This window comes from Pagrus major, chromosome 5 (assembly GCF_040436345.1).
Source record: "Pagrus major chromosome 5, Pma_NU_1.0".
Lineage (NCBI taxonomy): Eukaryota > Metazoa > Chordata > Actinopteri > Spariformes > Sparidae > Pagrus > Pagrus major.
The window spans coordinates 6,177,849-6,200,839 of NC_133219.1; the positions used below are offsets into that span (position 1 = coordinate 6,177,849).

The window sequence follows — 22,991 nt, forward strand, 5'->3', positions numbered from 1 at the left end:
CTCTGGCATCCTCCCAGAATCCAAAGACATGCAAAAACTCTACTGCCAAAATTTCTGTAGATGTGTATGTGAGCGTGAATGGTTGTTTGTCCCTATATGTTATCCCTGTGATGAACTGGCGACTTATCGGTACCCCGCCACTCGCCCGATGTCAGCTGGAAGGATAAGCAGTAACAGACGATGGATAGATGAAAAATACAATGTAATGAAAAATCTGAAAAGGAGTCCAAATATATTTCACAATACATGACAATACTTATTACAATGACCATGTTGTCATTATGCTTAAATAATACAAAATTGAATGTATGTTCATTTTGATAATATATTGGTTATATAGTGATATGAATTTAAACATCTCTTTTTTTTACAATATATCTAAAACAGTAATAATTAAATTATTTTTTTTTTTTGGCCTTTTCATGGCTTTATTGACAGAACAGCTGAAGATAGACAGGAATCAGGATGAGAGAGAGAGGGGGAGTGACATGCAGCAAAGAGCCCCAGGCCGGGACTCAAACCCAGGGCTGCTGCAGCGAGGGCAAAGCCTCTGTACATGGGACGCCTGCTCTACCAACTGAGCTAAACAGCGCCCTGTAAAACAGTAATAATTGATATACTTAGTGAATATATAGAGAATATGTCATTTTATAATCAATTGTACATCAGTGGTACAAAACAGTTCTGTACTCTCCTCGACTCCGGGTGTTTATTCCTCCCGGTCCCGGGCTCTGTCCAGCAGCTGTCTGCCAGTTAACTTTAAGTCTTAATATCATTTAAACGAGTGTGTCGTATAAAAATGTATCCCTGTACAGTTTTAATGAGCAGGGAAATGAGCTGTAAAGACCAAAACCATTTTGTGTACGGGGCTGTAAACATGTTTATTCCTTGCTGTAAAGTTTGGCATTTTACCATGGACTCGCTTTTGGAGCCAACCTCAAGTGGCTTTTCGAGGAACTGCTGTTTTTGGTACTTCTGCATTGGCTTCATTTCTTAGCCCTGAAGGTTGCCACTTGCTTAAAACATAAGCCTGTGTCAATACTCAATTAATATAATATGTAATTACAAGGTGCAAATACCGTCATAACATATAGTATACAGTATATGTAAAATATGTTTTCATTGCATAAAGGGTTGGTGTGACTGTGTTTATTTAGCCTTTATTTGACATGGAAAGGAGAACAAAACTCTTAAGGTGCCAGAACAAGAAAGAAGCAGTTCAGAAAATTACAGAGATAACAGAGAGATTATGAAGGCAAGTAATGAATAGAAGAAAGAGTGAAAGGGAAGGAACATAGGGAGGACACAGAGAGTGAGAGAAAGAAAGGGGAGGACAGAGTGAAAAGCTGAAGTTTGAATTGACATTTTCTGTTGGCAGCTGATGAGCTAACATGCTGTGAGTTCATTAAATGATCCATCTATTGAACATGTTAATTAGAGGCGTCTGAAATAGTGTCAGTATCGGTGTGAACAACTGTTGTCAATAAAGAGGACAGCGTCTGGAGGCTCTATAATAGGCTCTCACACTCAGCATGTGTTCTTCAAAGCAAGTGGCTTCATTATTAGTGATTCAACATTTTTATTAATATTAGTCACAGCGTCCAATTCACTGCCTGGAAGTCAGTGTCCGCTGTTCGTGTCCAGTGTTAATAAAAGAGTCTCCACTGAAATGTTCATTTAAAGTCTCAGTTCTCTAGTTCTCTCTAGTTCTCAGAGGAGCTTGTTTGTGACAAGAGGAAATGAAATCTCCAAACAGACCCTGCTGCTGTTCCAAGACTGTGTGTGTTGTCTGCTGACAGTCAGCGTAGAAATGTGATTAAGATTGCATCGATGTAGATTCTCAGACACACAAACAGCTGCACGTTGCAGCTAGATACTGCTGACTGCATCTGCTCGCCCTCTCTCCCTGTGTCACTGCAGGGGAGCAGCAGCCCTGCACAGATGGGGATGTTGTTTAGTATGCAGGCAGCACTTACAGATTGTGGAAAAAGCAAACTGTGTTTTTTTTTTATGCTCCATAGAATATTTTCAGAGAGAATCTGGCATCGGGATATTGCTCCACACACACTGATGGCTGAATGCTGGCAAAATGTGCTTTTTCAATCAACGATACACGTACAGACTCATCTCGAGATACACGCCATAAACCTGCAAAGATATGAGCATAATATTCTGCTGTCACTGACTCACACACCAGTTGTTAATTTCAGTGAAATTGAAAATGCTTTTAAAATACTTAAGTGTACATAATGTTTTTGATACAATTCTTAGCAATGCCACAAGGTTCGGCTTTATACAGTACTTCAGATGTCAGATTTATTAAGCAGTTATTGAATGTGATTGCATAGTACTGACGTCAGCGAATTCTTTTTTTTTTTCATCAAACAGGCAGAAATGGTTCGTTGGTGAGACATCTTTTTTTCTCTCTCTTCTTACCCAGTGTGTGTGTTGTGCTCCCCAGGACCCCCTCTCCCTCCCCAGGAGGTGCAGGTTCAGTGTGGTCAGACGCCTGGGCTCCTGCAGGTCAGATGGAAGCCGCCACTTCTGACGTCTTCAGGAACCTCCAACGGGGCCAGCGTGATTGGCTACGCCGTGTGCACAAAGGGACAAAAGGTACCTGATGTCAGACAAGTCATTTGTTTGTGTGTTACAGTGCTTAAAAACCTTTGCCTTCCTCTGTGTTGACTTCTGTGAGTAGTGCTCTATTGCCACCTCCTGGGGAAATTACATAATGCTGATATTCAGCCCCCAGGGACAAACATGATAGTGTCAACTTTTAGTTTAAAATAAAATCAGCATGCTGAGTTAAAGAAATAAAGTGGACCATTTTCCAACAGACCTGAAGTGGGGGCTGTAGCTGAGGTTTAAACATGGTCCGTTTAATGCACTGGAGACAAAAAAATCTCTGTGTTATGATAATCAGGTATTTCTCACCAGCCAACAGATAAGAAAGCTATGGAAGCCCTAAAAGGTCATGGGTCGAACATGTTATTTCCTCCGTTTTCCTGTGATAATGAGTTAATTTTTTTGTTTTCTCCGGATCACAAGTTATTTATGTCATTATCACGGAATAATAAATGTTGTTTTACCCGAGAAAATGAGATAATTAATTATGAGAAAGTGACTATAAGATTCATAAGAGGGGACCGTGACATCCACACTGCTCTGTGGGGTGGGTTTTGGGAGATTCAAAGCCAACCACATTAACTTTTTATGAATTTTTTCCATTAATGGGGAAATGGGTACTTCTTGGGTACAAAATGAGTACAACAAATGCATGTAGATAGTAGGGGTGTCACGATTCTCCAAATCCAAAATTTTCGATTCGATTTCTCGATTTCAAAATATTTTTAATCAGCACTGAAATGACTGCTGTTGTTAAACTATCACATTTGGATTTGTCAGGATCAACAGATCATTGGTTTTACGTCCTGACAACTTTTCATTTACATTTTCAGATTCTTCTTCAAAATAATAGGGATATTTAACAACAACAGCTTGATTTATCTTGGTGACTTCTTGCAGGTTGGGGTTACACAAGTTTAATAATTCACCAAAAATAAGGGTAAAAATACCATCCTTTGCAAATTCACCAGTAAACAACAAAATATAGAATGTTTTCTTTAATCTGTCACAAGTAAACCCTCTTCTCAAATAAAAAATCCATAAAGGATCTATGTGAAAGAAAAGTAAATCACCATCAACACTGTTGAAGTTTCCTCCAGTCCCACTCAGTTGATCGTCTTCATGCACACAGGATAAGTGTCTGGAAGTGTAGCTGCAGGCTACCAGTAAGCTAGCTGTATCGCCCTTTAGTTGTTGTGTTTTTTTGTTCTTCAGATGCACATCACTGGTGGAGAAGGGCTAAATACACTGGGAGAATAAACCAATCCTGCTTTTGATTTTAAAATTGAAGGCTCATTTGATCGATTTTACACTTAAAATAGAAATTGTGACACCCCAGTAGATATGTGTATATGATGGTAGGGTTACAGAGGAAGTGTTTTTGCATGCTGACATTCTGAATTGCCCTTTGGTAAGGACTCTCTGGTTCCTTTGTGAATGCAGATAGCAGAGGTCTTATACCCTACGGCAGACTATGTGACCGTGGAGTTAAACAGGATTCAGTGTCTGGAGGCCAGGGAAGTCATTGTAAGGACGTTATCGACACAAGGAGAGTCCCAGGACTCGCCCGTGGCCATGATCCCGCACAATCTCTTGGGCTCTCCACACCTCTCCCGCCGAACCACTGCACCTCCCCACCCGATCCCCCTCCCACAGTCCCATCCAGTGCACTCACAAACCCATCCTCCTTATCCTTCAACGTACCCCCCGAATCACCCTCAGCCCCAGGTGCAGCCTCTGCCACGAGCCCAGCCCCACACGCTGCCCCACGCACAGCCGCACTCGCAGCCCTCCAGCCACCCCCCTCCTCATCCCTCGCCCCAGCCTCATTTCCAGCGCCACCCCATGCCCAAGTCCAAACCATTAGTAAGTGCCAGAGAGCCAGAAACCAAAGAGCACGAGGTGGGCATGCGATCAGCCCAGCCCTGGGAGCGTTCCCCCTCTCCGCTGCCTCCCATGCGCGGACCCAACCTGGAGCCACCACACTTCCCGCCACGGCGATCGCCCTCGCCTCAGAGGATCCTGCCACAGCCTCAGGGAGTCCCCATCCCCAACACCATCGCCAAGGCCATGGCCAGGGAAGCTGCCCAGAGAGTGTTTGCAGAGGGCAACAGGGTGAGTGGGTATTTAATTATAGAACAGTATTTATCTCAGCATGTGGAAGAATCTAGTATTGATCCTGGAAATCGGATTTTTCACTGTGCTATTGATAATATACACAATACATATATATATTTGTGTATATATATATGTGTATTTGTGTATATATATATATATATATATAACGGATTGTTATATATATATATACATATATACATATATATATGTGTATATATATATATATATATATATATATATATATATATATGTGTATATGTGTATATATATATATATATATATATATATATATATATATATATATATATATGTATATATATTCTGTATATATATATGTGTATATATATATATAAATATATATGGTCTGTCTGGTATTATAAAATTAGTGAGGATAGAAATATCTCACTCAATTTTTTGCTTGGATCCAGAAAGAAAATATGATTTTAGGAATATTACACTAAATTATTTCGATTTGTCAATCTTAATTACTACAATGTGTTTTCTCAGGTTGAGAAAAGGAATATCTTCAGTGATCGAGGTAACGCCTTGCATCCACTCAACTCTGACGAGGAGGAGGATGGCTATGACTCTCCTCGTGCGAGGAGGAGAGGAGCCTCGGTGGATGAATTCCTCAGAGGCTCAGAGTTGGGCAGACAGGTACTTTACAGAGAACACAACAAGCTTTGCTCAGCCAATCAATGAGTTTGTGTCACTTGTTTCTAGGAAGAACATGGACTCAGTTCCCTACATGTAGGTGAACACAAATTCAATCCAATCATATCACCTCCTAAATGGTGTTTGTATCTGTGTACCTGGAATGCATCAATATTGTAGACTTGTTCTATTTTCCAGTCTTGTATAAAGAAAGGAAATGTAAAGGACAGCACTCTCATCCAACTGTTTATTGTTGCCACAAGGACGTTTCGTGCAAGACGCCCTTCCTCAGCGTGTATTCTGGCAAAATCACAGTCAGAAACACAAAAGGCAGAGGGGCATTCATTGTATCAGAGAAATAGTTTGGAAACTTTTTGGGTTTAAAATTATATTTGTTGAGGTATTACAAAGGCATAAATAGCACTTAATTTGACTTAAACTATCTGCAAGAGCCCTGATAAAACTATGAACTTGTTGTTCTCTACCCAATATGCTTCTTTCCAACTTCCAACTCCCTTAGCACCATCAACACCACTACAGCCACAGTGAGGAGTACCACACAGAGAGCAGCCGGGGTTCTGACCTGTCTGACATAATGGAGGAGGACGAGGAAGATCTCTACTCTGAGATGCAGCTGGAGGAGGGTCGCAGGCGCAGCATCAACTCTCACAACACTCTTAAGGTACATACTGCACACCTTCATTCGGTAGTGACCAGGGGGAGGACAGAAGAAGGTGGGGAAGACGGGAGGTCGAGGGAGGGAGGGAAAGAGGGAGGGAGAGAGGGAGGGAGGGTCTTGCCAACTGCAGAGGTAACTGCTCTCTCTCACAGGCTCCACAACCAGGCCCGTCGTGGCTTTGCCTGGCTGAGCTCCCGTGCCTTGCCTTAGCCGAATCAGCCTCCCCACTCCAGCCTTGCTCCTCCCCCCGCTACCCTCCAGCACCGCTTTATTCATTCAGGGCTGAGCTCATGGGAATGGCTGTGTAAACATAACAATACAGCATGCGAGAGGGGGAGGCTGCACTCTAGGAGCAGAGCATTTTTTTAAGGCTTGCGTTGCATTTTGATGCTCTTAATATTGCACAGAAGGAGTGTTACAAGTGTTAAAGTCAAATGTTAGAATTTGATATTTAATTGCAAATTTTAATATACTGTACTGTATCAAAGGGTCATGGCATATGAAGTGCATATGGGAATCTCATTTAAGTGAGTACTTAAATGGAAATATTCACTTTTGTTTGTGTCTGTCATGTCCTAATGTTTAATTTTTCTATGGATGTAGAACATTGTCAGTACATGATCCTGTCTTCATTTCAGTGGGGATGTGTGGATGTAAAGCCAATCTGCCATCATTATAGAAAAGCATCCTGTTGTGAGTGTGAGGTGTACTGTAGTGGCTGATTGGTCCTTTGTAATAAAGCAGACTTGCTTTCAGAAGCAAATCTCGTTAAGTTATCTCTGTTTGTGTCTAGATACCTGTACAACATGGGGTGTAAAGTGTATTCTTTGGTGTATTTACCCTTTAAATACACCAATACAGCATCTCCTTTTCATCATCGCCACCTATTTTGTAAATCACTGTTGCATTTTATCCTTCCCTTATATTTCTGTAAATAAATTACTTCAAAATGTGTATAGTAATGATGTAAACATTTGACTTAGATATTGTTAAGGGAATTATTAAAGGAATAGTCCTTTCATTATCTACTCACCCCCATGTCGATGGAAAGTCAGGTGAGGTTTTAAAGTCTATTAAACATTTCTGGAGCTTCACAGCTAAATCGCCTTGCAGCATTCTCTTAAACAACTGAAGTACCTGAGGACTTGATTTTAAGCATAAAAAAAACAACAACATAACAAGCACCATACAGCTAGTCCGGCGTAAACCAAGTCTTCAGAAGCCCTCAAATAGATGTTATTACACCTGTTTTTAAGCCAAAATCATTGTAGCTGATGAGCTAAAAGTGTACCACGTCTGAAGTGGGTGCACAAGCTCAACCTGGCATCGAAGGTATATATGACATCTTTTCAAATCAATCTGGGATCTCGGGGGCTTCTGGAGACTTGGATTTTGCCGGACCATCTGTATGGAGCCATTTTATGTTTTTTTAGTTGTTTTTTTGTGCTTTAAATCAAGTCCCCAACTACTTCAGTTGTTTAAGAGCATGCTGGACTGCTGTTTTGCTGTGAAGCTCCAGAAATGTTTTGTGGACTACAAAATTCACCCGATTTTCCATCGGCCTGGGGGTGACTAGATAATGTATGAATTTTCACTTATGGGTGAACTGTTCCTTTAAAGTCAAATCTCCCTCTGCTTGTTTTCTGTGAGCACATGGAAGGAATTTGTGTCTGTTTGACTACATCTGAAGTGTCCTGATGCAGTATGTCCTGAGCAACTGATTCTTCTACTCACTCAGCTTCATGTTGTCAATTTTTTTTGCTCTTTAAAGATTCATTTATTCTATCCACATTGATGTTTTCATGTATCCCTCACCTGTGGCACTAACTAAGCCTTTCACTTAATGTTTGTTTGGATATTTCTATTTTCTCACAAGCAAATTCTTTTTTCCACATTTAACCTCCGTGCCCACGCTCAGTTTATCAGTTATCACTCCATATTTGAGCCTTCACAGATTCCTGTTCAGAGCATGCCATTTTCTTCTCACGGAATGAGAATGCATGTCTTACTACATTGCCACAAATAACTAATTCTGTCTTTATTTTGTCTTTCCCCCCCATTTGTTCTATTCACATACTGTGTTGTTTCCTGCCTGTTCTAAAACCTTCGAAAAACTTTTCAACCCTTTGACCTTTTGAATTGACTAACTGAACTGTGAAATTGTGGAACTTTGCCTCCTGGTCATGACTGAAGGCATATTACAAGCGTCAGGACTTAGCCGAGGAAAGAGACTGCTGGGACCTCCAGAGGGAGGTTGTAAAGCAGAAGTCGCTCCGCAGCAAACGTCTCCACAGCATCCCTGAGGTGGCTGAGGAAGATTTGGATGGCATGGACGGCATGGGCCAGCGCCTGTGCTTTGAAGACGGCGGGCGGCCGGGAACACCACACACTCAGCGGAGGATGTACCCCCAAAACTCCCACATGTACAACCATCTCACCCATGGCAAGAGCTCCCGCCACTTGCAGCGCCAGCGCTCCTCCCCTCGTTTCACCGACGGCCGCTACGGCTACAACCCAGACGACCGCAGTCATGGACGACCCAACCGCCAGAACACCAAGAGTCCTGACAGTGGGTTAGACTGTGGCAGTGAGGAAGAAGGCTCTCTAGGCCGCAGTCATCGAGGGTACTATGTTCATGGGAGCCCCATGCGGGGGCCCGTGCACATCATTCACTGTGAAGGCCCGATAGAAAGGCGGGCGCTGGCGATGGGCCGTAAAAGAACTCTGACCCGCCAGTGCAGCGTGGAGGAGGAGTTCTCTGATGTGCCAATGACTGCAGCCAAGTCGGTACACACGGGTGACTTTAGGAACAGGGACCACTTTGGGCCTGGTCGGGAGGCCGGGCCAAGAAACTACTCCAGGGACGGGACCCTGAGCGAGGGTCGGCTGAACGAGCTGGACAGGGTCTATTACAGCCCCCACAGGGAGGCTAGGGCCCAGTCTTTGTCCAGGCTCAACCGGGACCAGCCGCTGGTGTGTGATTCAGACTTTCTGCTGTACTTTCTATCAGCAAGCTGCAGCCATTCTGTTTTATTAATGTTGTCTTTTTCTTTATGATTTAACCCCTCCCCCCCTTTTTTATTTGGCATTTTGTTTTTCATTTGTTTCAAGTATCACATGTTCATGGTTGGTCTGATTTGATGTTTTATTTTGTGTAAATTACTTTGCTCGTACTCAGACTGTGGGATGGTGGATTTTAAAGTAAAGCTTTCAATTACCTAAAGGCCATTTAACCAAGTTTTGACTTCTCATGTCTTTGAGGGGAAAGGTTCCTTTTAAAGGAAAGTGTCTGTGCAGTGCATGGGGACATGCTGCTCCCGTCTCTGCTCCCCCTGCCCTCGCCTTCTCTCTGCCAGCTGCCAACCTCATTTGGTGCTCTCAGTGTCTCGCCCTGTAGAGCTGCAGTCGTATCACTCCACCCTGTGCTTGGAGCTTTATTTCCTGCATCTCATTGCTTCACGTACAAAAAAAAGGCCAGATCGAGACTTCTGCTGCCTGCGGTGATTCATTTAGCCATCAACCCATACACATCCTCTCTCGCTTGTCTCTTTCACTTGTTTCAGCAAAAAAATTATCTTGTTCATCATCAGTTTTCATATATTAAATGTTTTGATTGCTGTAATGCAAAGCCCCAGGCTGAAGCTATAATGGCTTTGCTCATCTAACCACATCTTTGTCCATTCTCAATAATCACTTTTTCTTCTCATCCCCCCTTCTCTCTTCTTCACTCATCGTTTCTGTCTTTTATACCGTCATTTGCTTCTTTTCTCATCAAGGAGCTGACATGCACAGAACAAAACAAACCAAACAAATGGTCTTTAGCTAAACATCTGACCCTTCCTAACTCCCAGTCCATGTTGTTCTGTTGGGGTTGATTTGATTCACTTGTTTTGATGGATGGATTTTTTTTTTCTATTGTTTTGCCTCCCTAAGGACAAATGGAAGCCACATCATTTGCTCTTATGGTTTTTCAGTTGTTTTAACAGGATGGTGGGATTCTTTTAAATGTTTAGTCATCTAGAAAATGCAGGCAGTTTGTTGTTTTAACGTCTTTTCTGTTGTTTTTCACTCTAAAGATCATTGGGAACTCACCATCACACGGAAGCGCTGATCGTCTGGACCACTCAGGGAGGAGGCTAGTTCACATCGGCACCCCCCCTCAGCAACGGCCCATCCCATCCATTGGTTAGTGAGGTCACCACATGAGGAGACGCCTCATCCCCACCTGCAGGGCCACTGATGTTTGTGCTATTTATTCCATGTGTTTCCCTTACCCATGTGAGCTGAGCTGTACATCTCGCCCATAGAGCTTAAACAACCATGTAGACCCTTATTTTATGTAGCTGTCCATCCTCACCAGCTGGAATCGCCAAATGTTCACACGCAGTTTTGCAGGAAAGTTATCCCCGATACACCCCCAATGCCTGTGTTTACTGTGGGTTAACATGTTGACATGACCACCCAATTTGATCTCCCTGCAACAGAGCAAGCATTGCTGTTTTACACCCAGTGACTCCAGAGTGAAACCTGTTGCCTTGTACACCCCTCCTCACCTCAGGGCAACCTCATCATCCTACTGTCTCAGCATGAGTGAATGGGCCATGGGGTAGAGCAGAGTGTGTGTGCGGGGGATCTCTGACCGTAATGCTGTGATTGGTGTCTTCTGTAGAGATCACCATGGACAGTAACAGTGAGGGGAGTGAGGGGAACCTCTCACCCGTCAAGGAGGATGTTTACTATGGCAGTGTAGCTCGGCGCAGGATATGGCGATCTATGTCCTCAGAGGATCAATATGGTATGTGGTGCAGCTTCTCTCCAAGATGACAATTCACCTTGACAAGGTCAGAAAAGGCAAAGAATCGTTCTTGAACACATGCAGTGATATCACAGTGGTCTTTGTTCTGTGCTGGACAGTCAGCTGCTTTGTTTAGTCAGCTTAGCTTACCTTAGCTGAATAAAGCTGACGGGGGAAGACAAGACTGGCCACTTTTCCTGTTGCTGGAGAATGAAAATCCCTTCCCTGTATGTACTCCTTCCTACACCTTCAATCCCAAGAAACCCTAATTCACTCACTTTTCCTGTTCACCCTCCATATCCAGGCCACTCTCTCACCCCACCTCAATTTAGCCCAACCTCCTCTTCCACCTTCTCTTTACCTTCTCCTCCCACCTACATTGGCCAGCAGCCCGTCTTCTTTAATTGTGCATGAGCCATTTACAATACAGCGAGAAGGAAAGAAACATTACTTGATGGGTTGGTGCATTCTTGCCTTGTTGGTATCGCTCGGTTGCACATTCATTAACTCTGCTACCATCAAAGTCGAAGCACATTTTACATCTCCCAAAAAGCACATTTCAGTTGCTTGGTTAGCACTGGTTGCAGAGTCGCTGAGCCATTCTTCAGACCTACAATCTGCCATTTAAACATTTAACATGGTGATCCATGAGAAGCATGGGGAACTGATATCAGGTTCATCCCTTCCCCCTCACTGTCCCTGATATCTGCCTCACTAGAACCTGCTGAGTATTTGATGTGTTATCTCCCTCAGGAACATGCCTCCTTTGACCTTTTTGTTGCACATTGTTTCCGAATGTGTCCTATAAGCATGACGGTACACCTGCATTTGTAGGAATGCAGCCCTCATCGTGTCTGACTCCGGGAAAGCATGCATGTTAATCAGCCTCTGTGAGATAAGGCAGTGAAACAGCAATGAATAGTGCAGTGTTACTTGTGTCCTCCTGGTGTGCACAGTCATTCAGTATTCCCTTGCACCCCAACAACTGCTTGACATGTGTTTCCTGTCTGTGCTGTGTTGTTCTGTGTTCTGATGTTTGGTGACTATCACGCCAGCAAGCAGAGATGTGTGAACGAAGAACCCTGCTGTTCTACGATTGTGCAGAGCATTTATTGTTAAATGCATCCTTTGCTTTTAGTGCGTGAAACAACAGCAGAAGAAATTAAAAACCAAAAGGATAATTATCTCATTCGATTTCTGGCTCTTTTTTCACACATGCACCTCATCGCCCTCTCCCCTGTCAGCTCTAACAGAGAGACATCTTCTGCTCTCATTGCCTCTACAGCCAGCGTGGCTGTATAAGGCTGGTAGTAGCAGCAGAGGCCTCCTCTATGTTTCAGACGGCTATGGCGGGCGGAGGCAGGGGCGGGGGCGGCGTTGCCTGGATTACTATGACGAGTCCGAGCCGGAGGAGATGACCCGCGTGTTTGTGGCTCTGTTTGACTACGACCCCATGTCTATGTCGCCGAACCCTGACGCTGCTGATGAGGAGCTGCCTTTCAAGGAGGGACAGATCATCAAGGTGGGAACTTGATCTCTCTCTAAAAATAATGACCTAGTTACTCAAGATAATCCACAGACCTTGTTGTGAGCAGTTTCATGTATGAACTATTTTCTTTCTGCCGACCTGCACCTGCCAACTATATTATTCGGCAGGAGGAAATGTCAAGTGTGCATCTACTTGTGGACTAGAGTCCAGAGAGACTGGGATATAAACATTAATGGCATCCTCCTCAAGCTGAGCTGTAACGTTAGCTAGCTTAGTTGGCTAAGCCTCTCGTCCATGAGTGGAAGCGCACTTGGAACTTCAGCGCAGCATTACGGTCCATGGATGCAGTTCAGTATCTGGCTTCTACTAAAGAATTTTTTCATTGTCTATTAAACATAAAATGGTGAATGTCAGTCAGCGTTACGTGTGACATCCTGAAATGTGTATTTTGTCCATAACCCAAACATACTCAGTTTACTTTAGGAAAGAAAACAGAAAATAATCAAATTTAAGAAACTGAATTCAAAGAACTTTGATATATTTTTTTCCTAAAAAATTCACATAGTACTCAAAGTAAGTAAAGTATCTGATATTAAGTGTACTTAAGTATTAAGAGTACAAGTAAAAGTAAATGTAACATGTAATCTGTAAAGTAACTAGTGACTCAAGTCATCTAATGAATATAGTGGAGTAATTACTAGGATATTTACCTCCATAATGTAGTGGAGTAGAAGTATAAGGTAGGAAAAAATTGAAATATTCAAGTACAGGTACCTAAAAGTTGTACTTGAGTACAGTACTTGAATAAATGTACTTAGATCTAGATGGATAAATGGCACTACACGTAAATGTGTTTTTGATTTTTAAGTAAACTGTCCCTTTAAACATTATCTTAGCCAGTGCCTTTAGAATAACATTTAAATATTAGTAGTGCTTTTCAGTCCTTGTTGCAGGTTTTATCTGTGCCGGTTTCTTTACACTTTGTTGTTCCTTCAGGTGTTTGGGAATAAAGACACGGATGGCTTCTACAGGGCAGAGATCAGAGACCGGGTGGGTCTGATCCCCTGTAACATGGTCTCAGAGATCCAAACAGAGGATGACGAAATGATGGACCAGCTACTCAAACAGGGTTTCCTGCCACTCAACACTCCTGTGGAGAAGTTAGGTGAGACATCATTTTCCTACAGGACCTCCTCAGCTATTTTTTTTTTTTTTTTTTACTTTGCTCTTACACCCTGAGTCTGGCAAACTTAATGCTCTGCTGAACTGTCTTTAGCTGACATATTTCTCCTGTCCTCTACCCTCCCCTCTTAATTATGTTTTTCTGCTTTCCTGTAAAGTGAACTGTGATCGTTTCAAAGATGGCCGCTCAATAAATCGCAGGTCCAGAAAATCCAAGAGAGGTCTGTGTCCAATGAGATGCCCTTCTGCTTCATCTTTACTGCTTTTTTCACTCCTCACCATCCTTATCCATCTGTGAAGTGCTTTCAGCTAGTTTCCACTATATCTTCCGTCACTAAGCTTTCTCTTAATTAACATAGGAATAGTTTACCTTGCAAGCCAGATGATCAGATTGTTGGAATTGCAAGGCATTATGTACCATCACATCTTTCAGTGAAGCTTTTACATTACATTCTCACTTATTAGTCTTTTTTTTCTTGTCTTTTCCTCTCCACAGAGAGGAACAGGCGAAGTGGCCGTCAACATCCCATGTCAACGCGGAGAATGGTGGCGCTGTATGACTACGACCCTCGAGAGAGCTCCCCTAACGTTGATGTAGAGGTACAGCCCTCCTGCGGCTCCAGCTGTTCGCTTTGTCATGACCATTCTCTGTCACCACCATCATGTTGACAAAAAAGCAGTCAAAGGATATTCTATTTGTGATTTTGTTCATTCAGAATTTAAAGGAATAGTTTGACATTTTAGGAAGGAAGGCTAATCACTCTGATGCAGAGTTAGATTAGAAGATTGGTACTTGTCCGTTGAATATGAATCTGCAGCCAGAAGATGGTTAGCTTGGCTTTGCACAAAGACTGGAAGCAGGGGGAAACCGCTTGTCTGGATCTGTCTACAGCCTGCTCATGAACATGTTATACCACTTATTTAATCCATACAAAAACTGCTTTTCTTGGCAAGGCCTGCCCTACTCTGCCACTGATTGGTTGCCTTCATTGGTTGGGTTGGTTAGGTTAAAGGTACAGCCACACATACGTAAAGCCAGGTGAATGAAAATCACCGGCTGATGCTTAATTAGGGCTGTGCACGATGGGAGGTACACAGAACTCACTTTGCTTGTTTGTGGTCCGTTTGTGGATCAACCACACACACGTCTTTGCTTTTGGTTGTGGCTGCAACTTCGCTGGTCAAAGTTCAGCAAGGTTGAACCGCACGCAAAGCCAAGATGTGAACTTGCTTCGCCACCAGATGCAAATATTTTATTTGCCCATTTGCTCGTACAGAATGGAAGTGCATAGGAGGCGAATGCCACTGTTCTGTGACTGCTGCCTCAGGCATTAGGAGTCTGATTGATTGGTTAGGGTTCGAGTAAAAATACAGCAGTTCTTGTTATCAAATCCAGTTGGATCCCTAATACTGCAGCCAAGGTAGCTGCTTCCAGTCTTTATGTGAAGTGTAGCTACGGACTAGCTTTGTATAAAATGGACAGATATTAGAGTGGTAAACTTTGTCTTTAACTCACTTTTATTTATTCAACCCAATTTAACTCATTTTTTAAACTTGACAAAACCTGAAAGACAATTTTAACAGTTATTTCACAGTGCTGACAAGACATCCATGTTTTTTTTACTTCTTCTTATGAGACATAAGCATAAATTAATTAACTTTCAAGGTGCTGGTTGGCAGATTTTGTTACCGTCAGACAGCCAGGCTAGCTGATTATCCCTGCTTCCAATCTGGAGTCATTCTTTTGTTCACAGGTTCCTATGTTCCCCAGCTCTACAGTTAGGGTTATTTGACCTGAAAACAATAGGAGGGTTAAAGCGAAAATGTATTTTCATTATTAATCCTGGGCCCTATATTTGCATGTTTCATTACCAAAAGTTTTGGAATCAGTCCAGTAGATCGCCTCAGCTGGCAGCCATGACATGGCTGCAATGTAATCCTTTGGGGCAACTCTGACCGTCAAGTTACATCCACTAAAAGTACTTGTTTTTGCCACTGACAGGCTGACGACTTTATCCTTTTCTGTGACAAAAAAAAAAGATCAGTTTTGTGACCAGATACACAAGTCTCATTCAAGAGAAGACTCGCTCTGAAATCTTGCACGATGTGAGTTGAGCAGATGAAGGTGGAAACAGGAGTCAGAGTTGGACAGTGGAGTTTGGAGTTTACCTCGAGGAACTGCCAGCAAGAATTACTTCCAAAGTCATGACTGTCTAGTTAAATGATTTTGACAATCTGGAGTTTAGACGACTGTAACAACTCACCTTGCAAGCTTTCAGAGCAAGACTTCTCCTTGAACAAGACTTTTTTTTTTCAAAAAATATCGTATTATTTAACAAAAGGGTATCTCTGCGGAGGCATCGTTTCCATAATGTTGTCAGACACTCAGAATAACATCCTGAGCCTGTCAGTTGCAGAAACTAGCATTTTCAGTGAACGTAACTTTGATGGTCGGGGTTGCCCCAAAGGATTATGTTGCAGCTGTAGCAGCCATATCATGGCTGCCAGCTAAGGTAATATACTGGACTGATTCCAAAACTTTTGATAAGTATGAAGGTTTAAAAATACCAGAATTCCCCTTTAATGTGTGTTAACATTATAGTGAATTAGGGAACATAAGACCTTGGTAACTAAGGACACTGTGCTGCCTCAAATCTTGATGTTAGGCTAAGTTTACCATCTCCTAGATGTTGAACTATTCCTTTATGTGTGACTCATATGTGCACAGGTGAGGTTGAATAAGGGGTTTCAGTTAGCACTGTGTAAGCTAGAAAATTAAATTACTTTCGCGTTCTGTTTTTTTGCCCCTCCCCCCCGTTCACTTACTCTCACCTTTCTATTGGCACTGCCACCGACACAGTATGAGGGAAACAGACTGAATGAGGAGGTGAGTGAGGGTGAGGAGGGTACGGTACTGTCTGCTCTGTGTGTGTTTCCTCCCCCGTTTGTTGGAGTGCAAACGAGGAGGCGGGCTTCAGATGAGGGGCCACAGCCCTCTGTCCCTGGTGGTCATGATAATAGGCCCTCATGCATTGCCTGAGCCAGCATCTCCCCTCCTCGGTTTGGTCTCTTGTGTCGACCTGTCTCCTACATACTGTACATACGCTCTGTTTGGTTTGTGTGTTCTCAAGAATCCCGTAGGAGATATGTGCTCAGTGTGTTGCAGTCCTGTCTTCAAAGTTCAAACATTTGATGCATTTACAGTTGCAACAGTCCGTCTGCCGAGACTGAATTGAAACTCATGTTTAAGATGCATCACATTGACTTGGAGAAGGAAGCACAGCATTTCAAACTCATCAAACCCCAGTAGATTTGATGTAGTGGAAAGTCTTCGGCAAACTTACACTGCTGTAAACTAGAACCAAAGCACTACAGGCCAAATGTGTCTCACGGCTCATTCTTCTCCGACAGGCTGAACTGACTTTCTGTGCCGGTGACGTCATCACAGTGTTTGGTGAAATAGATGAAGACGGCTTTTACTACGTAAGTACCAAACATTTCTGTCTTAGTGTCAGTTTCTGTTTTGTTCTTTTCTAACTATTTAGAGCACAGTGTATCCCTACAGGTGTCCTACGGAACACACAGATTTACATTTAAAAAACACATACTCAAGTAAGTATGGTGATAAGCTTCTTTACAATTCCTGAAACTCGATGCTAACACATAATGAGAATTACCATTAACAGAAATTAGCAACGGGACCGTGATTTTATTATCTCAACTGCTTAACATTGGTGACTTAACATTTTACACTCATGAGCTACAGCAACATCAAAACTCCCCACGGGTTTATAGCCACCACTAGGTGGAGACATTGTGAGGCCAGGAGAGGGAAGCACATATACTGTGTATATATTTCATTTTCTATTTTATTTATTATTGTTGTTAATGGCAGCAGCGACCTTATGCCTTCAGCAGCTTACCCAGTTAGTATGCCTGTATTTACATGATTGTTGCATGTATTGATTAGTCTAAAAAAAGCTAAGAGCCACTTAAAGCCAGGGTTGTTAAAGATTGTAGAAACCAGCAAGAGCTAAATTTGGAGGATCCAACTGAAAAAATCAGAGGTTTCAGAGGTTTGGCTCTGTATAAATGCACACTGCCTGACTTCCCCCGTGGCCCCTAGTAACTGTGAGGTGTTTAAGTATTGTACTTACCACTTTTATATGCACTAAAGCAATGATTCTGCTGAAAACATACTGACTGACTGTGATGTGTGATATTAATATATTCATAATTATAGAATCTCAATACTTCAGAACAAAATACATCAAATTGGCACTTGAAGTAGTTCACCACAGGAGAGATGGCCCTTGTATAAAACTTGGCTGTCTACAATGTGCAGAGCAACACGTAGTTGATACAACACCCCTAAAGTCAATCAGATAAGGTGTTTCGCGTCATTTGTCAGACTTCAGACATGGAGATAAAGTTGTAACATAATTAATAGGCTTATACTACCAACATTGTAGTAATACAAAGCTGATTGAAAAAGGTCAAAGTTCCCGTCTATGTATTGTGATAGTATCAAACCAGGGAGAAGCACATTGTCCAGTCATAATATAAACAAGTATGGGTAGAAATTGTTGAACTATAGGGAATGGATGTGAACAACACTCCACCAGCTGTCAATGGGAACTTTAAAGTTGATAAATACAGCAGAGAGAGGCTCACTGTCCTTCTGTACTCCACAGGGTGAACTCAATGGAGACAAGGGACTCGTTCCTTCCAACTTTCTAGAAGAAGTGCCTGATGATGTCGAGGTTTTTCTCACTGACTCACCATCTCGTTACACCCAGGACACTCCAGCACGGATAAAGACCAAAAGGGTACATGCTCCTTTGCAGTACTAGCCCTCTGTCATCCATTTACTCTTTTCAGTTCCCTCTATCTCCTTTAGTTTCGTGTCTGTGCGTGTGTGTGTCTCATTGAAGTACAATGGGATTTCTGACTTTGGAGCATTACACTGTAAATAAATAGATGTCTAAGAAATCTATGAAAAAAATAAAACTTTAAGACTAATACTTGACAGAGGAACTTTTATTTTTCATGTTTACTGCTGTGAAAAGGGGGGAAGTTCTGCATTGTATAAAAATACATGGATATATTGTATTCATAAAGCATTCTCAATGAGAGTAAACGAGGGGGGGCTCCTTTGACTTTTTACTTGTTCTGTCATGTCTTGAAAACAGCAGTTAACACTTTTTGCACATGCATATTTAGCATTCTAACAGATGCTTTATGAATATAGTCTGTGTTTGATCTCCAATAATTTCTAATAGAGTAAATAGTTTTGTTGTACTGAAAGATGAACTATGTAGTCTGTAGCTCAGCATGCTCTATAGTCCAGATGCATGAATTCTCAAACATTTTATATAAAGAGAAGTCTAGTGTAGTACAACTTTTGTATCTGCTCCTGAACAACGCCTTGTTTTGTATATTGCTTTCTTGTAAAGTAGCACGCAAAGGTCACTTAGCCTATGTTGCCATCAGAGAATAATTTCAGAAGTAATTATTTACTAAATGTAAATATGTGATGTTATTTTCGTGTTTAACAAATAATGCAATTGTTGAAATATTAATAGGTGTCATCAGATATTTCTTTCAGTGTGTTCTAATTTGCCATTATCATAGTGCAAACTATTGAAATGCCATCACCATATATTTTTTTTTATTTCTTTTCCTCACCCGCTTGGCAAAACAGAAGAAGAGTGTTCATTTCACACCTTAAAGGCTCTGTTTCCGTCACGTAAGTGAGCAACTGAGGATACCAAGATTACGCTCCCCTCGTCTAATGCAGATGACATGGGTACCCTTAGTTTCTGGTATGCAACATGTGTACTTTATATGACATTCCTTTACGTAGTGATAGGGTCTTCTTTGTTTTACCAAAACTCTCGATACTGTCTGTTGGTTGGAGATCGTAACCCTCGCCAATGCATTAGACAAGAAGTATGGTATCTTCAGTTGTTTCTCTGAGTGTTGTACATGACAATGTCCGTCTCCTGCAATAAGTCTCCTGCTGTAACTCATGGTAAGCTAAAAGGCCATAGTTGTACAATTGTGCTCAATTATAAATAAGTTCAAATCAAATGAATGGTACTAACATTTAGACTACCTTCAGTGCAGTGTGACATGCTGCATCCCAGACAGAAATCCTACCAATTCTATGCAAAAACCCAAAGAAAAGCATAAAACCTTTTTAATAATTGTTATTTGGTTTACCCTGCTCTAACCATATCTGGAACCCTTTTCTTTTATATAAAGAATAATTAGAAATAAATGTATGAAATACAAAACACTTTTTTAAATGAATTTTGGTTTTCAAATAAGTGCTAATTTTGTGAACCATCAATTCAATTGCACGTTATTGATTTAAAGTGAGACTATGCACCTTTTTCTGAGCAGCGGCTACTGCAGCTACAATTGACCATTATGGGATAATGCTAAATTGCTACACTACTTTTTAGGATTTAGCTAAAATACTAAGGTATTGGAATAGTAGCAAAACTGGTAAAGAGCCACAAAATCAGGAAAATGACTCAGTAATCTGGGTCATACAGCAATATTTACAGTTTTGCTAACATTTGCCACCATAAACTACTAGTGTTACCAGACCAAGTAAGGCTTGAGCAGTAAGTCTAAGGCTCAATCCCATGTACAATTTTACCACTAACCCTTGTTTGTGAGTGCCGCATTGCCCCTCAGAACAGACTTACAAGGGGAAGAGGTTGAAATCCCCCCTATGAAATGAGACAACGCTTCAAGACCCTCATACATCATCAGCAGTCGTTGATGGCATTTATGTAAAGGGCTGTTGCGATATAACAATAATGACGAAAATTGTGATATTTAAAAATGAAATATTGATATTGTGTTAATAACACTTAATAAGTTTGGTAACTTTGCCCCAAAAGTCACCAGACTTTATGGGTTGAAAAGGCGTTTTTCCCATAAATTGTGCGCTTTAAATACATCAATATGCGGGACTGTCATGCACAAATCAGCAACAATGATGTAACATTAGCTAGCAAGCTAGTTAATAACCGGGATACCAGCAGACTATTAACGATTGTTTTATGCTTGCTTATAAAGAAAAGGACTATAATATATTGACACAACAGTGAATTCTAATAACCCTCAGTTTGAAGTCTGAAAAACCCCCGTTATCCCTTTATCCCAACAACACATAGTCTCACTTTAAACTCATTTCAATAAAAAAGCAAATGTAGCAGATTGATTTTGATATTTTACATGTTCTGGCTTTTAAATTATATTCACACGTACAATATTTATAGAAATATAGCCTCATATAATGGGAATCTTGAACCATCTGTCTTCCCAAAGTGCAATTTAAAGGAGCCTTTTAGCTCATGATTACAGAAAAGGAATAGTGACTAGTAGTTTCACTGTAACCCAGTTGTATCAGTAAATATCTATATATATACATATATATATATATCAGAGAAAGGAAAGTGAATGTGATATTTATAAATATGTCCCACTTGTCCCAAAATGCAAATGTATCTGTTTATGTGAGAGAAACTGCCCTGCTTTTGATATTCATTGTTGGGAAATGTCACCTTACATTGATGTGGAAGTTAGTCAATATCATGCTTCTGTGTTGTTGTAGCTTATTCATAGCAGTTTGATAAAAAAAAAAAAAAAACACTGTTTCTACCTGACAGAGTGGGAGGGAGAGGTGGGGCGGGGGAGGAGGGAGTGTGTCTATACCTGAGTGCACAGGACAACTTTCAGGAAGGTAGACTTCAGATCTGTGGTGGCCCTGCTGAGACAGAAAGGACTTTAGGAGAAGGAGGGGAGTAGTGACTGAGGTGTGACAGACGGCTGGCTTTTTAACACCCTCAACTGTCCCTTACGGGTCTCCCATTAGGTTCCATTGGAAAAATCGGGTCCGCCCAGAAGAGCAGCCTCTCCCACAGTGCGTCCACACATCCCTGGCTCAGGCCCTGCCACCGTGGGGCCCGGCAGTGCCATCAGGGCCCCACTGGACATGTACTCCTCCAAAAAGAAAAAGGGACTGCTCTCCAAAGGAAAGAAACTATTGCAAAGACTTGCGCTGTAAAATAATATCTTGACATACTTGGAGAGTTTTATTCACTTTCTTGTAGTGTTAAAAGAAAAAAATCTATATAACACAGTGGACAGGTGGCATTTGTGAGCTTAGCAAATGCATTATTCTTGTACATCTGTTGTATACTAGAATATTTGTATTTTGTTAACAGTATCAACATATTTTCAATAACACATTTCATATTCTGGTCCCGAGACCTTGTGGTGTCGGCTGATTTAGTATAGAGCATCTTACCTCCAAGTCTGAAGCTGATTAAGTTCTGCTGTAGACAGAGACAGGGCTCCATTTTGCACTTGGTCAAGTCCGATGGCACTTAATACACCACCACATTATGAGGCTGACCGCTGTCTCTGTGTACAGAAATCAGAATGTAATTCGAACACCGAGGGCTCAGTTAAACCTTGGAGTCTATTTTGAATCTGAAGAAAAAGATCACAAAAAAAGTCACTTAACCTGTATGAGAGGTTTGCATGCTTAACTTCAGCACATTCCCTCCTGATCCCCTGAGAGTGCATGCCATGTGATGGGCTCAGTATGGAACCTGGAGCATGCAGTACTACTTTAATACGGCATGGCTGACACGCTGTGCAGTAAAACTGTGACAAATCAGCAGAATTCACTCCTATTCTAATGCCCTATTGCAACAACTGTGATAGAGCAGAGCATTCCCACCACAAACATGTCAGACACTCACAAAACAAGCACATACTGTACCTACGACAGGATCTCTGCAGTGAAATCAGCCTGAATGGAAATGCCTAGTAGATCCAACCTCCATGTATTTGCCTTATGATCGCACAATGGTTAGTACTTTGTCCAGTAGAGCGTGCAGTTTCATGCCTACTATTCATTTATGTTGTGACTTCATGAAACAAGAAATGTTTGCAGATGTTAATCCTGACTTGTGATGTGCAGGGTATTGTGTGACTGTCGTGATTTCCATAGGACCAGAGCTTACATATAACCATCTGAGACTCCTGTATTGACTGTGTTTATCATTCTTAGTTGAGCCCAAAAAATAAATTTACAAAAATATATTTTAGAAAATAGTTCTAAAAAGGTCAAAAAACCTCCCTGCGTATGAAGGCACTTTATTTAACTGTTTTTGAAGCCACACTGATGCACATCTAATTAAAATGATGACTACTCTACTAAGGAAACAATATTATATTAGCAGATAAAAATATAAATACAAATAATTTATGTGTGATATAGCATCAGCAAATGAAGGCTTTTCATTGTACTGCATGATTCACAACATGAAACACTTTTGGGCTTCACCAAAAGACTAAAGGTTTGACTGTTTTCGCAGTAGTTAGCAGTGAGACACAAGGCTACCTCTTCACTGCCCCTC

The 22,991-nt window shown here is 41.6% G+C and overlaps 1 protein-coding gene across 1 annotated transcript in view; it reads left to right on the forward strand.

The window, feature by feature from the left end:
- Nucleotides 1–19,273, forward strand: part of rimbp2b (RIMS binding protein 2b) — a 40,355-nt gene extending 21,082 nt beyond the window's left edge. The window contains exons 10-22 of the mRNA XM_073466408.1: nucleotides 2,462–2,613; nucleotides 4,069–4,290; nucleotides 4,480–4,740; nucleotides 5,251–5,404; nucleotides 5,647–5,663; nucleotides 5,948–6,079; nucleotides 10,153–10,261; nucleotides 12,212–12,393; nucleotides 13,357–13,525; nucleotides 14,039–14,142; nucleotides 16,954–17,025; nucleotides 18,237–18,371; nucleotides 19,247–19,273. Of these exons, the coding sequence (XP_073322509.1) occupies nucleotides 2,462–2,613; nucleotides 4,069–4,290; nucleotides 4,480–4,740; nucleotides 5,251–5,404; nucleotides 5,647–5,663; nucleotides 5,948–6,079; nucleotides 10,153–10,261; nucleotides 12,212–12,393; nucleotides 13,357–13,525; nucleotides 14,039–14,142; nucleotides 16,954–17,025; nucleotides 18,237–18,371; nucleotides 19,247–19,273 (1,736 nt within the window). The remainder of the gene's footprint in view (nucleotides 1–2,461; nucleotides 2,614–4,068; nucleotides 4,291–4,479; nucleotides 4,741–5,250; nucleotides 5,405–5,646; nucleotides 5,664–5,947; nucleotides 6,080–10,152; nucleotides 10,262–12,211; nucleotides 12,394–13,356; nucleotides 13,526–14,038; nucleotides 14,143–16,953; nucleotides 17,026–18,236; nucleotides 18,372–19,246) is intronic.
- The last annotated feature ends 3,718 nt before the right edge of the window (nucleotides 19,274–22,991 follow it).